Source organism: Sphaerodactylus townsendi, linkage group LG09 (assembly GCF_021028975.2).
Source record: "Sphaerodactylus townsendi isolate TG3544 linkage group LG09, MPM_Stown_v2.3, whole genome shotgun sequence".
Taxonomy (NCBI): domain Eukaryota; kingdom Metazoa; phylum Chordata; class Lepidosauria; order Squamata; family Sphaerodactylidae; genus Sphaerodactylus; species Sphaerodactylus townsendi.
The window spans coordinates 5724643-5739716 of NC_059433.1; the positions used below are offsets into that span (position 1 = coordinate 5724643).

The following is a 15074-nucleotide window of genomic DNA, read 5'->3' on the forward strand; positions in this document are numbered from 1 at the left end:
ATGGCGAAACCCCCCTAACCTTCTGTATTCAAATAAATAATGGAACAACTGACTTGGTGATGGAAAGTATCCTCAAGTTGCAGGCAATTTGTGGCAGACCCCATAGCATTTTAAAGGCAAGAAGTGAACAGATGCAGTCTGCCGTTATCTGCCTCTGCGTAGCAGTCCTGGTCTTCTTTGGTGGTCTCTCATACCAGGACCAACCAAGGCCAACCCTTTTAAACTTTTGAGATCTTACAAGTTCAGGCTAGCCTTGGCCATGCAGTCCAGGGCCCAAATGACATGTTAAATGTTTATATATTGATTAAATAATTGGGTGGGGGGAATCATAGTGAAAACTATATGTGTACCCCCACCCCTTTGGCCTGTCATCCAACAGTTGGCCATCTTGACCCTGAACTTGACCCTACTCTTATCACTTTTTCCTCAGCATATGGAAAAAGGCAATTGCCAAATGGAACTATATCCACAGACACACATGCATACAGGGCTGAAGGTACAGCCTCAAGAGCATAAATTTTGACAAAAAACCAACAACCTTACTTCTGTAATCGTGGACTGTGAAATTTGGCTTGGTAGAAACTTCAGGTGACAATCGAAAGGAGAATCTTTGCCCAGCGGGTGACAAATCCTTGTCCACAGCACCGACAATCTGAATGACCTAAAACCACAATAAAACAACATTTGGGCACACACCTCTGACTGAACCAGATAACATGGTAATCAAATGACAAAATAGAAGTAGAGGATGCTGAGTTACAACCCACAGCTCTGGCTTCTTGAGATTCCACTGTTTTAATGCTACAATTTTTAACTAAAATATGGATTTCCCCACCCATCCCCCATTCTTAATCTCCGGAAGTAATGTGATTCTCTGGTCTTTGATCTACACAGCTTTTTGTAAAGTCAAAACTAGCTTTGGTCAGTCTGTCAAGAGCACTTTCTATGGCTGCAGAAATGAAAGTTATCATATTAAAACACGGATTTGCAGAAAAACCCGGCTATTTCCTTTAAAACTCTGTAGTTATTGGCTGGAAGAACTCTGGCTTCAGTTGAGTGGGGGGGAAACATCATTGGTTCAGCTATGCAGCTGTTTATGTATACAGACTGACTGATACCAGATCAGAAGGCTTAAGGACAAATGGGATATGTGCTACTGATGGAAAGGGAATCAATACTGAAACAAAGACACTCTATTAATTGAATATTTCACTGTTGTGGGTTCCCAGGTTTGTGTGGCCATGGTGTCGTGGTTTAAGCTCCTAATATTTCATCCGCATCTGTGGCTAGCATCTTCAGAGGCGTGTCACGGTGAGATGTGCTTCTCTCCGTGGCATAGTGTGCCATGTTGAAACACACTGTGCTACTTTGAAGCACACTGTGTCACAGAGAGAAACACATTTTACCACATTTTGCCTCTGAAGGTGCTGGCCACAGATTGTCAGACGCTCGAATGTGGAAATAACAGAGACTGTAGGAAAGTCCAAAAGCAGTTTATTCCTTGCGAAGAGTAACAATGTAAAGCAGGATCTGAGCTAGGGAGCTTAGATCCAGGACTTATATCTTTTAATCCCCCCCCCCCCGTTTCGCCCCACACCAAATGTCCATCACAGTTTCTACTACAAAGCTACAAAGGACCTGGGAACCTTTCACACCTCTTTGAAGATGGGCTGGCGCCAGGAGATTGCCAACAGGAGATTGCTAGGGTTGACAGCAAGACATCAAGATACTGACAGGCATGGTCCTGACAAAGATGTGAATGATACATTTGGAGCTAAAACCACATGGCCCAAAAATCTCACAACAGTCAGCTGATTTTGGCCATGAAAGCCTTCAATAATGCACTGGGTAAGTGTGAGTGTTTGGGTATGAGAGTGGTATGTGGGTAGTGTGTGTAAGCTGTGTGGAAATACAAATATTGAGTGAGCATCGTGTGAATGGGTATGTGGGCAGATAAACGGGAGACTGGGTACAGAAAAGGTTTTACATACACACACCTCACTCCAAAGGGAAGAACAAAAGTGCTGTACTTGAGGATCATTCTTCTGCCTCACCCCCAGCATTGAGAGACTGAACCTTGGGCAACAGGTTATTTTCTTGCGAGCTGCAAGGTATGTCTGTGCGTCCCATATATAGGCTTGCCTCTCATCGCTTATTTCACAATGATGGGCATTTCACTATTTAACACTAAAAAGGCAGCTTTGAAGTTCCATCACTGGGTGTTTCTGCAAAGGAAGAAGGCACTCAATGGACCCAGTCTCTAAGGGGGCCAACTCCATCCTGAACATAGAAAAATCTGTCTGCTGCAAGCTTTAGAATTATCATGGTATGGTTGCAGATCAGTGAAGCCAGGTTACTTGACTTCTTAACATGGTTCTTGTTCATCCTTCTTCTGAGTCCAGAAGAGACAGACTGAAGTCCGGCCAATGCCAACCTCCTTTCACATCAATCCCATGTTGAGGTTGGCACCAACAGAAGAAAGAAGTCCCATGAATTTTATTCATGGATTTACTTCATTGAAACATCTCCTTTCTCCCCGACGCAGACCACAAATGGTTTCCAACGTCCCTCTGCTCCTCACCACCACTACCAGGTGATACTGAGGCTGTGTGAGACTGGCTCACAGGTCATCTCGCAGACTTCCATGACGGAGCAGGGATTTGAACTTGGGTCTGGCATTCGAACCCCACCATCCTGCAATGAAATTGTCTAAGTATATGTTTGGACGTTACTTCTGCTAATGGGCACTGATCTCGCGTGATTGATTACGGCCACCCTTCTGTTTCTGTATTTTTGGAAATTCAGCACACACGTGTTTTTCCCACACCACTGATGACAGTATTCTCATTTTGAACCCAGGTTGTAATGTATCTTTGCTTTATGTGTCTCAGAGAAGCAAGTGTCATAAAAGAGCCTGCATAAGCAACTTCTACCGGCAATTATTTAAAACTGGTTACTGCCTACCCAGAAGAGATCCAGGAAATATTTCCACTCTGTGGGTGTCATAATTCAGGCAACAGAACTGTTGAGCCTGCAAGTCCTCTCTCCTCTGGGCAATGGCTTTGAATGCAATAAGAACAAAATGGGATGGCCTCACAGCTCTCTGCTCGATTCTGCAGAGCTGATAAAATAAGACCGAATAGCAGGATATTTGGTTGCCTTTACTCCAATTGAGCAGGGCGTCAAGGAAAGTAGAGTTCACTGAAGCCATTAATGAGGGGAGGGAATGCGCGGTACAAGGTAGTAAAGGTTAGCAGAATTTATGCTTGCTGTATAGTTTGTGTTTATATCTGAGAGTACGCCTCCCTATCCAGCAGAAAATTGCTGAATTTTTATGCTTTTGGTTGCTATCTCAGGAACCTGTGATTATACTGCCTGGCTTCATTGGATCCCTGAGGCCCACTAGGAGGTGACTGAATACTTCTTTCTGAGAGAGGCACACTTAGTTTGCAGAATAGTTGACATCAGTTGTCTAACATGCGTCTATGCAGCGAAAGATCTATCAAGCCAAATGTGGCCCACCAGCCATGTATTGTGACTTAAAAACTTCTTGATCCACACCAATTTCTGCAATGCCTGAAAAAAGAATTAAGTCACTATCCCCACCCCATTTTGTCACTTGTTCATACCTGCCCTTCACCCCTGCAGGTGACTTTACTCAGCAAGGGCGGAGTTGTCAGGTCATTGATAGGTAAGCCATGGAGGTTACTGGGTTGGCTGCCATCCTAGGCATCTAGAAACCAAACGTAAGGCTGCGGGTGGAAGAAGTCCACCCCAGTGAGCTGCAGGTCCCCAACCATCCTCCCATTGTGTCAAGGCAGGAGAAGATGTAGGTCAGTAATTGGGTGCTAGACCACAGTGCCCAGACTGCAGAGCCAGGATGTGTGAGAAATGAGGTAGCTGTGGATATGAGTAACTGTCATGGGCTGCATAGTCTGGCTGGCTCAATGACTTAGGAGCTGCTCTCTGCTTTCCCCCTAGTGCCCTTTGCCCTGATGTTTGCGTTTGCTGTCATGGACCGCCTTTGCACCCTGGACCCTTCGAGATGAGCTTTAGTGGCTGGGGCAGTCATCCTTGGGACGCCGGGCTTCTCCAGCGGCAACATCTGGAGGCAGCAAATGCATCAAGCGGATTCAACATCTGTCCTGGGTGTGTGGGGGGCAGTGGAGGAAGGGAAGACTGCTGGTGGGAGAGGGGGGCACCTGCCGTTGGTCCTGGGTGCTGTGGCTGCTGCGGCCCCCGAAGATGTTGGGGAATCAGGTCCTTTGCTGGAGTCCTGAAAACAGGGTGTGCAGTTTGGCAGCATAGCCTGGCTGCCAGGAGGTGCCTTACCACTGAATGGCAGAAACTCGTGACACTCCTCTTGTTGCAAATGCCTTAGCAGACCAGGTGCTTGGGAGCAGCAGCAGCAGCAGAAGGCCATTGATTTCCCCTCCTGCATGTGAGCTCCCAAAGGCACCTGGTGGGCCACTGCGAGTAGCAGAGAGCTGGACTAGATGGACTCTGGTCTGATCCAGCTGGCTAGTTCTTATGTTCTTATGTTCTCCCCATGCCATGTTTTTCATGAGTGCAACCATTTGGACCACAGGGGCTATGGACCTGTTTGGGTGTTCTCGTTTATCGGAAATTGCCGGGGCCCTAGCCCACACTGTCAGCTGCCTAGTTACTGCTAGACAGGGCTCTGTCCTTTCAGGCTGTGTGTGTTGTGGACTGAGCCCCACACGCAGGGCTGGGGCCACACTCATGCCCACCCACCACTGGTCCTGTCTGTCCTGTGCCCAACAGTTCTGCTGTCACACCTTGTGATCTGTAGGAAAGGCAACAGTATGGCTGCTGGAACGCTGTTGCTTGCAGTTTTTGTGACCTCACAGTCTTTTGCCTGCCTCCTGGTCCCTCCTGGAACCCTTCAGGGAGCAGACTAGCTGCTCAGGGATTTGCGGAGTTGTTAGAAGCAGTACTAGCATCAGTCACCTCAAGTGCAGTCCAGTCATTAGAAAGTCAGTAGGGTAGGTGTTATCAAAGGCTTTCACATCCAGAATCAACTGGCTGTTGTGAGTTTTTTGGGCTGTCTGACCATGGACTGGTCGTTTTTAGCTCCTAACGTTTCACCCGCATCCATGGCCGGCATCTTCAGAGGCATGTCACAGTGAGATGTGTTTTCTCTCCATGGCACACGTCATCTCACTGTGGCACGCCTCTGAAGATGCCAGCCATAGATGCGGGTGAAACATTCGGAGCTAAAAATGACCAGTCCATGGCCACACAGCCCGAAAAAACCACAATAGGGTCTATTCTGTAAATAAACAAACAAACCATAATGCATGTAAAGTTCACGAAACATACAAACAACTGCTTTTAGAAGAAGAGCTAATTTTTATACCCCGCTTCTCTCAATCATACGGAGTCTCTAAGCAGCTTATAGTCACCTTCCCCTCCCTACAACGGATACCCTATCAGCTTCCGTCCTTAGTCCACTGCATTGGATTGCTGTAACTGATTATGGATGAATACACAACACCTGCTAAAACGGAAAGGGTACCTGTCCAGGCTTCGCATTTTCACACACATAACTCTCGTAGGGCACTGCAATTTCAGGAGGGAATTCGTTGACATCTAGGACACTTACGATGACGTTGACCTTGCTGGTTAACAGTGGGCTGCCTATTAAAAAAGAAGATTAAGAAGGAAGCAGTTGCAGAATGCTTGTAGTATATGAGCCCAAGCAACATTGTATATCTGGTGTAAGGCAGTGAACTATGTTGGTGCCAATCTCTTTTGACATGTCTTTTTATATCAGTAAGGTAAATTACTCACACAAGAAAGACCATAGATTGTGATGATGTAAAGGTTGGGCAGAGGACACAGCAATGTACCTTGGGCGTGCCTCAAGGGGAATATCAGCGGCTTCCAGCTCTGGCACAATACCTTTGCACCCACGTGTCACTCCAAGCAGTGCCATGGATCTGTTTGGTTTACTGACACAGATGCTGGAGGCTGAGGGTTCAGTTGTGCTATGGATGGGCGGGACTAGTCTCAGAAGCTAAGAAGGCTCATCCCTGCTCAATATTTGAATGGGGGACCCCCAAGGAATTCCAGGGTGGCCGTGCAGAGGAAGGCAATGGAAAAGCACCCCCATTAGTCTCTTGCCTTGAAAACCCTAATGTGTTGCCATAAATCAACTGCAGTTTGACAGCACTTTACATACACATCTGAAATACCTTTTTTTTCCTTGCAAACCTTTACTAATCATGTTGCTGGCAATTTTCATTTGAGGGATTAGTTATGGAAGGCTGGTAACAAAGATCAGAGGACTACCATAGAATTGGCAATGGAAATATTACCCATCAACAGGAGGCACTGTCTGTAAATAGTGGCGAGTATACAGATGAATAATCTTCATCTATCCACAACAATCATTAGCAATGCTGGAAGAACGGGGAGTTTTTAAAGGATTGCTAAATCTGACCTGGAAAAATCCTGGAGATTTGGCAGTGATGCCCATGTTTTTACCTAGACCTGAAGGTGTGATTCAGCCGGTTCGCACCACTTCGGCAGAACCGGTTGTTAAAATGGTGCTTGTAAACAGCCAGTTGTTAAATGATTTGAATCCCACCACTGCCTAGGCCCCATGTAGTGAGAGTCACCCACGTGGAGCTACCATCTTCTTCAGGGCAACTGATCTCGGTAGTTTTGAGATTAATTGCAATTTGGGGAGAACTTCAATCTCCGCCTAGAAATTTGCAACCTTAAGTTTTTTATCATCACATTAACAAGGAAACCTAACTTTCAAGAGAATATGTATAAGAATCTGGATTCTGAAAAATTAAGTAAAATAAAATTAACAGAAATTCTCTACCCCTGGAGTATATATTTGTTTTCTTTGGCTCATTCCGCACATGCAGAATAATGCACTTTCAAACTGCTTTCAGTGCTCTTTGAAGCTGTGCGGAATAACAAAATCCACTTGCAAACAGTTGTGAAAGTGGTTTGAAAATGCATTATTTTGTGTGTGCGGAAGGGGCCTTTAAAGATCATACACGAGACTACTTTGCATCCATGAGGGTTCTGAGCTGTCAAAAGAATGAAGGGTATTTCAGTACTTTAAATAAGCAAATTTACAGCAGTATCATATCTGCCACTGTCACAAGACTTTGCTGAAAAAGAACCAAAAAAATCCCTCTGTAGTTTTATTTCTGAGCTCTCAGTCTTCATCAGTTTAAACTGAATGGCATTTATTCTACTAAATCCTACTAAATCAAAAAGCCAACTTGATTCTCTGGAGACTTTGGAGAATCTCAAATCACTCCTAGTCAAGATTATTTCCTTAGGGAAGAGAATAGAGGGAAGCCTCATTATCGATTTTAAATAGTGCTCTTTGGAAAACAGCTGTCAGAATGCCCAAGGGATGGAGTAGACCCAGCTGGTGTGGTGGGCACCTGTTCTTGACCTTCATATGATTCATTATACAGAAGTGGCAAAGACTCAGTGGTGGGATCCAAAAATTTTAGTAACAGGTTCCCATGGTGGTGGGATTCAAACTGTGGCGTAGCGCCAATGGGGCTGGGCGGGGCATGACAGGGGCATGGCCAGGCATTCGGAGGGCAGGGCATTCCTGGGCGGGGCTGTGGCAAGGACGCAGCCAATGCCCCGGTCCTTGGGCAGGAAATGAATGCACGCAGGTGCAGGCTGCCATGCACACCGGTGCACCTCCTGCTAGATTGCTTAAAGTTCTGCGTGCTACTGCTGAGAGGAGGGGTGTAACTAAGGAAAAATCACGTGGCAAAGTCACCAATTAGTAACCCCCTCTCGGCCCACACCAATAATTAGTAACCTACTCTTGGGAACCTGTGAGAACCTGCTGGATCCCACCTCTGGGCAAAGTCCAAATTCATCTGCAGCTTCTGAGAGCCATTTGAAGTCTTATCTGGTCAGTTTGGAAGGATAACTTTGGAAAGACAATTTTGAAACTTGTCCATACTTGAAAAGCAGTATTCAGAAAGTATGGAATGGGATATGATTGGACATGAGGAGCTGATTGAAATTCATATGAACATTTTGGTTTTGTACAAATACAAGCCTAGTAAAAGGTCCCAATTAATGTTGATCGATGGGGTGTGCATCCCCTCCCCTCAAAAAAAACTGGTATTTTTTTCAGATTCGGGCATAGTGGACCTGAACATTTTTGGCATTCCTAAAAAAAGCCACATCTTCAAACAATTTTTTCCCTCATTTTTCCCCCCAGATATCCAAAAATGTTCAGCTGTAGTGTACTCTATGGGGAATATTAGCAGGGCTCTGGGGGAGAATTTTTTTTTGAGTTAGAAGCACCACATTTATAATACAGCTACTGGTGACTCTTCTCTACAGACTTTATTATTTTCCAAACACCAACATGTATTGACGAGTTTTGAAGGTTCAATGTCACTGTTGGCTTTCCTCTTTATTCCCGCTTTTGTCCCCCTGCCCCTTCTCCACAACCAGACCACTCATCGGCTCACACGTTTGTCAGATTCTGTTCACTGTTTGGCCTGTTTCGGGTCAAGATGTTATTAGTTCCACTCACGCCCAGGTGATGAGTGAAGACTAGCAGGTGCCACCCTCAGCAAGTTCATTTTATATTTTTGTGGCACTAAGTGCTCTTGTGGTTTCAATGATGCTTTTACTCTTTTCTCAAGAGGCTCTTGATATGATCTGCTCTGTTGGTCTATTCAGCTTCACAGGGTGTTCACATGTGAGGTCAAGAAGGTTTTATTAGTCACATCTTTTAAGGCAGTGATGGCGAACCTTTTCGAGACCGAGTGCCCAAATTTCAACCCAAAACCCACTTATTTATCGCAAAGTGCCAACACGGCAATTTAACCTGAATACTGAGGTTTTAGTTTAGAAAAAAACAGTTGACTCTGAGGTGTGCATTACTCGGGAGCAAGCTTGGTGGTAGTCGGTGGCTTTGCTTTGAAGCAACCATGCAACTCTTCCAACAGGTGAATCAGAAGCATGCCCCATTGCCAGCAACTGAGCTTACTCCCAGGTAAAGGATCATGCTTTAGTTCTTCACATGAAAATCAGTGGGGCGTAACAGCGCTTAACAGGGTTACCTACACTGCTTCCCCAAAACTAGGTCTTAGATTTAATGCTAATAATCGAGCCCAGTGGCTCAGGCCAGCCTAGATGTGGGGGGCGACTCTGCACGTGCCCACAGAGAGGGCTCTGAGTGCCACCTCTGGCACCCGTGCCAAGGGTTCGCCACCACTGTTTTAAGGACTATAACTTGTCATCCTGGTATGGTTCTGCTTCACAGTCACCTGAAGCCTCTTTCCCCAGTTGGAATCAGGCTGATTCCCTCTAACCTATCCTTGATTCCCTTTTCAGAGATTTCACTATGGTGGAGTCCGTACACCACAAATATGACATCTTGAAAAATAGCATTTAGGGGGAAAACTTCACACAGACCTCTTCCCCACACAGACCTCTTCTCAACCCAGGTTTTTCAAACATTGCTAAACTATTGATTTTTTTTTTTTGTAAATATCCCAGGTTGAAGGTACTCCTGCACAAACACAACGGGCAGGAGACGCTTTATTTTCCCCGCCTGCCAGCTGTTCCTCCACCCTCCTTTCTACCCTTCCACTTTCGCTGCTGCTGCCATCCGCCATGTCGGGAAGATTCTGCCCATCTGACACGGCACAGGTCCCCCAAACACATTTCCTCCCCAGCAAGTAGTTCTGCCATTTCACTCATAGATCTACAGTAACACGTTCATTATTGGACCCGTCTCATCTGTCTCATCTCTCTTTTTGAAAAGTTACCATCTGGCAGACAATAAAGGCTTATAAAAACAAGGACCAACAGGCTCAGAGACAGCTTCTGTTCTAGAGCTGTGGCTATGCTGAACTCCATGGTTTTGTGCTGATGTAGTTGGGGCTGTGTGGGGATGGGTGGAGGAAGGGGAATGTGAGGATGAGGTGTGAGGTCTGAAATAGTGTGCATCGGGGAAAGCTTGTAAATTTCATTGTTAGAATGTCACAGTGGGATCCACTGTGTTATGATTAGATCAATTCAGTTTGGGGTAGATGTGTTCCTCTTTGCTCTGTTTCTATCTGTTTTGAATTCTTTTTGTTTCATATCTTTTTTCTATTTCTGTCAATTATACTGTGAAAATTAATAAAAATTACTATTAAAATGTAGTTTTGTTATATTTATAAATTGCTGTGAGCTGCCATGAACCCTCAAGGGAAAGGGTGTCATATAAAAATACAACAACAACAACAAAAACTACTACTACTACTACTACTACTACTACTACTACTACTACTACTACTATGGACAATTGTTTTATTGTATTTTGGAATGCCAATAAAGGCTTGTCTACTACTACTACTACTACTACTACTACTACTACTACTACTACTACTACTACTACATCATATTCAGTCACTTCGTTATCCATAATTTCACAGTACACTCCACTTAGACCACCAAATATATGTGATCTCAGGTACATTCTTTGGCCCTCAGAGATGTTGAAATCCAGTCCAGCTCTCTCAAAATTTCATAAAGTATGCCTTCAATCAGCTCTCTTTTTGAAATCTGGGAAACTTTTTCATACTGGCCTTGAGGTAGTTATTTTCCTGGCCTCTAGGAGTGGCATACGCTTTCTCCAGTTCCATTTCTCTCACTTAACCTCAGAATTTCTACGTCTGCTTCTATCCTGATCTTTCTTCCTTTGTTTTCCATTATACAGTCTGACTAATTCTAATTCTCATTCTGCTTTGAGCTGCTATTTTGACTAATTCAACTCATTCTTCCTTTTCTCTTTGAGGCGTTGTTTTGATGGATTCGATTCATTCTTCCTTTTCCCTTTGACATATTAAATTGACTAATTCAATTTACTTTTCAAGTTCAGCCAATTCAATTCTCTCCTTGATTTCCACATTTCTGCAGAACCTGGTTGTCCTTCTACCTCACAATCGCAGTTCCACCACCTCTAGCTTCATCTGCAGCAAGCTTTATTTTCTCGGGAGGCATTTCAGTAAAAACTCAACTTTTTGAGTTTCTTTTGAGATCTTTATCACAGTTTTTGAGATCTTTATCACAATTCACTTTTTGAGATCTTTATCACAGTTCCTTTCTATGCTTCACCTTCACTTTTTCCTCAGGTGGGCAAATCTTTTTTGGCAACTTGTTTAGTCCTTTTAAAACTGCGTGGAATTCTTATTGCTATACCTTCTTCTGTTTTACTGATTACCTCAGGAGGGCAAATCCCTTTAGTAAATCACTCACTCACTCCTTTCCTTTTTACTTTAACTCTGTGACCCTTTCCACAGTACCGTACGCTCTGCCTGAGACATCCACAGTGGTGGGATTCAAATAGTTTAACAACCGGTTCCAGTGGTGGGATTCAAATAATTTAACAACTGGTTGTTTACAAGCACCATTTTAACAACTGGTTCTGCCAAAGTGGTGTGAGCCTGCTGAATCCCACCACTGGATGTGTGGAAATGGGCCAGAATGTGTATAAATTTGTTTAATCAAGAATTATGGGAAGTCATAGAACCAAAGAATTGCTAAGAATCAAAATGGAGCTTCTGTGTAGGTGACCAGCAGAAGCTTGCATTTTAGCAATAGGTCAAAGGAATGTTGCCAGGTTTCTCAGTGAATATGCAGGCCAGCAAGATAACATCTTTAGTATCTTGGCACTGAGGGCCTACGTGACAGCAGAAATATGCAATTTAAAACTTTGGTTTTTGGGTTAGAAATGAATGTGATTAGTTAAATTACAAAGTGTTTTTCTATATAGTTAAATGAACACAGAGAAATGATTCATATTCACATGTATTTGTATTTCACTATAATTCTATTGTGTTAAAAAGTATGTAAAATCTGTTAGAATCATGTTTTAACATTTCAAACTGGGGAATTGTTAGAATCATGTTGGGAGAAGGAATTTTTATAATCCTATAGAATGCTGCATAGCCTAGAGGCATAGCCTAAGGACAGCTCTCTCTCTGGGAGCAACTTAGCAGAACAGGTTTTTCTTGGAAACAAGAAAGACAGCAAGCTGCCCTTTGTATATGCGCAGAGGTAGAGGGCCACGAGCTCATAGCATGCAGTGTTGGAATGTAATACGTAAGGGGCTGTCTTTATTCGTGACCAGGGAGACAGATCTGACCAATGAGATTCTTAAGGGGTATGGATCATAATACGTGGAACGTAAAGGGGATGGATTGTGTGACATCTGTTATTCTGTATCTATAAAAATTAAGGTCTTCCTATACTGTGTGTGACTCTCACTTGAGAGCCACCCGAAAGGGGGCGGGGCTCTCGCTTGAGAGCACCAAGGGCGTGCCTCTCCCTCGGGGGAAGGTCACCTTCTGTAATTTATCTGTATTCTGTAACATTCTGAATGCCGTGCCTCTCATTTGAGAGCACGAGGGCGTGTCCCTCCCTTGGGAGAGTTCACATTCTGTAATCCTTATCTAAATTCTGCTAAGTAAAACTGTCTGTTTATTTCTAATGTCAGATGTCTTTTGCTTATTTGTAACTTTAAGTTTTTCTTAAAACTAACTCAGCTGTGTAGGACCAGAGAGCGGCCCTGGCCCCACAGATGTCTACCTAAAAGCCAGCATGACAGAGGTGGATTCCACACAGCATGTTTATAAAGAGTCACAGCTGTTATAAATTAACCCATTTTCCTTTTCCCCATTCACATGTGTGCCATTTACGCATTCAGGGAGCAACTGGAGCCCATGAAAACAATTCGGGCTGTTTTCATGCCTTTGCACATTTTTAAATTAAAAAAAATTAAAAACAGAGAAGAGTTTTTTTAAAAAAAAAGTTAGTATGCCGCCCTATCCCCGAAGGGCTCAGGGCGGTGTACAGATAAAACGTCAGCTAAATACATACATATAATTAAAACAACAGTCATATCTTAAAACATCGTCTGTGCCCTTACGAAACCCTCCTAATGTGAAATAATGGGTCCTGATGGTATTAGGGCCCATGGGGGTAAAGAGGAGGGGGCAGGGGCACCCTCCGCGGCCCATCTCTCCAAAGGCCCGGTGGAACAACTCTGTCTTACAGGCCCTGAGGAAATCCCCAAGGTCCCGCAGGGCCCGGACAGCTGGAGGGAGAGTGTTCCACCAGGCCGGCGCCAGAGCTGTGAAGGCCCTGGCTCGAGTGGAAGCCAGCCGCATCATGGAGGGGCCAGGGACCTCCAGTAAATTGGCCTCTGCTGAGCGCAGAGGTTGAGTTGGGACATATGGGGTTTGCACAAAAATGCCTTTGCACAAAAACTCTTCTCTCTTTTTATTTTTATTTTGTTTACAATGCATGCGTATCTGCGAAGGCATGCAGAAAGGAACTGCTGCAGCCATTCCAATTGTCCCATAATCTGATTGGCTGTGCTTGCGTAGCTTCACATGTTCAACACACATTTTTTTTAAAAAAGAGAGAGAAAAGGGGACTTTTGTGCAACGGCCAGGCAATAGTGAATGTGTTGATGTAGATCTATGAGGGAAATGGCGGTCTTACTCATTGCCTTGGGGAGAAAACGTGCTTGGGGGACGTGTGAAATGGCGGGCGCTCAGAGAATCTGCCCACAATGTGTTGGACAAACTGCTTTTGTCTCAGGAAGGGTCCCATTTGCTGGTAAGGACTTATGCCAGCCAAATGGTAAGTGTGGTTCATTTCTGGGGAATTTCACAGAGGACAGCGAAGTGTTGCTTTTGGTTTGCTGCCAGTTTCTAAGGAGGTGGTGCAGTTGTGCCATTCCTGGTGCATCTCAACCACCCCCCTCCAGTATTGCACTGTCTGAGAAGTAGGGGGAGAAGGGAGAAAGCAAAAGTGGAAGGGAATGCGATTGCTGCTTCTTGGAGGCCCCACTTGCATGCATACATGGCTCACAATCTTAGCTGGTGTGTATGTTTGTGTGTGTGTTCCTTGCCCTGCAATCATACAAATCCTGCCCTCAAGGTGAAACAAAAAAGAAGTTCATTTTTATTCATGGTCCGACCATAAGTCTGGTGTTAATCAGGTAACGGCTACAAAGTTTCTTTTCAGTGATTTCCCTATCAGGCATGTGGGATTCCTTGTTACATTCTTGTTGCAACAGTGCCGGCCTGCCAGACTGGTCCATCTTGCTGCCTGTGTGGAAGACCTGCTCACATGACCTGTGGAACTATGGCCTGCAGTCAGAGGGCTTTTGAGTCCCACCACACCCCATTTGCAACACCTGCAGAGGGCACGGCTGGGCAGCCACTTAAGAAGCAACCCCTGGCAGTGGCCTTGGGCAGCCAGAAAGGGGCACTGCCCGTCTGGGGGCAGGGTGTACCCCCTCCTTTCCCTTTTTGGTCTGACTTGGTAAAGTTGGGGAAGGGAGGTGGGTGGGTGGGCCTTGCAGGTTTTTAGTGGGAACTCTTATTTTATTATTTCTGATTTATTTACTTAGAGTTTTGTTTGGATAAATTTATTCAGTGTTGAAGACTGAAATGGAAAATGGGAAGGTGCCCAAGTCTGTATATTTTGTAAATGTTAACTGTTTATCATTCTGATTTAAATTATTTACATCGCTTATTGTACTATGCATTATTTATTGATTATATCGATTACTGCATTGGTTGTTGTACCACATATTGATTGTAGGTTGACTACGTGTAAGCCACCCTGACTCTGGCCTTTGGCTGGGGGAGGGTGGGATATACATCCAATGACAGGAAAGTTACAATTTGACCCTTTTCCAGTCAGTGCTGAGCTGGCCTCCTCCCCCAGCTTCACTCAGCCAGTCTCACTCCCAACCATAACTGCCATTTTTTTTCCAACTGTCCTTCTCAAAAACTTTCATTAGCTCCCACTGGACACTCTGAGGGGCCCCTTCTGCATTGTAGGAGTCGACCTTAGATCAACTTGTGTCCGATCCGAGTCCTCAGCACAGACGTAGCATCAGACTCGTGTCTGACTCAACTCACCCCCCTCTCACCGTTGAATTTCCAAGCTCGACTGGGGAGTCGAGTCCACTGACAGACTCGGGTTGCACTCAAGCTGAAGCTGGCTGAGTGCGGAATCTCCATCGCCTCAAC

General features: G+C 44.8%; 1 protein-coding gene across 4 annotated transcripts in view; it reads right to left on the reverse strand.

Moving 5' to 3' along the window:
- Window positions 1-15074, reverse strand: part of CDH12 (cadherin 12) — a 966930-nt gene that overhangs the window by 16868 nt on the left and 934988 nt on the right. For all 4 annotated transcript variants that reach the window (XM_048507175.1, XM_048507177.1, XM_048507176.1 and 1 more), the window contains 2 exons: window positions 5540-5661; window positions 544-661 (listed from right to left, as the gene is read on the reverse strand). In XM_048507175.1, the coding sequence (XP_048363132.1) occupies window positions 544-661; window positions 5540-5661 (240 nt within the window). The remainder of the gene's footprint in view (window positions 1-543; window positions 662-5539; window positions 5662-15074) is intronic.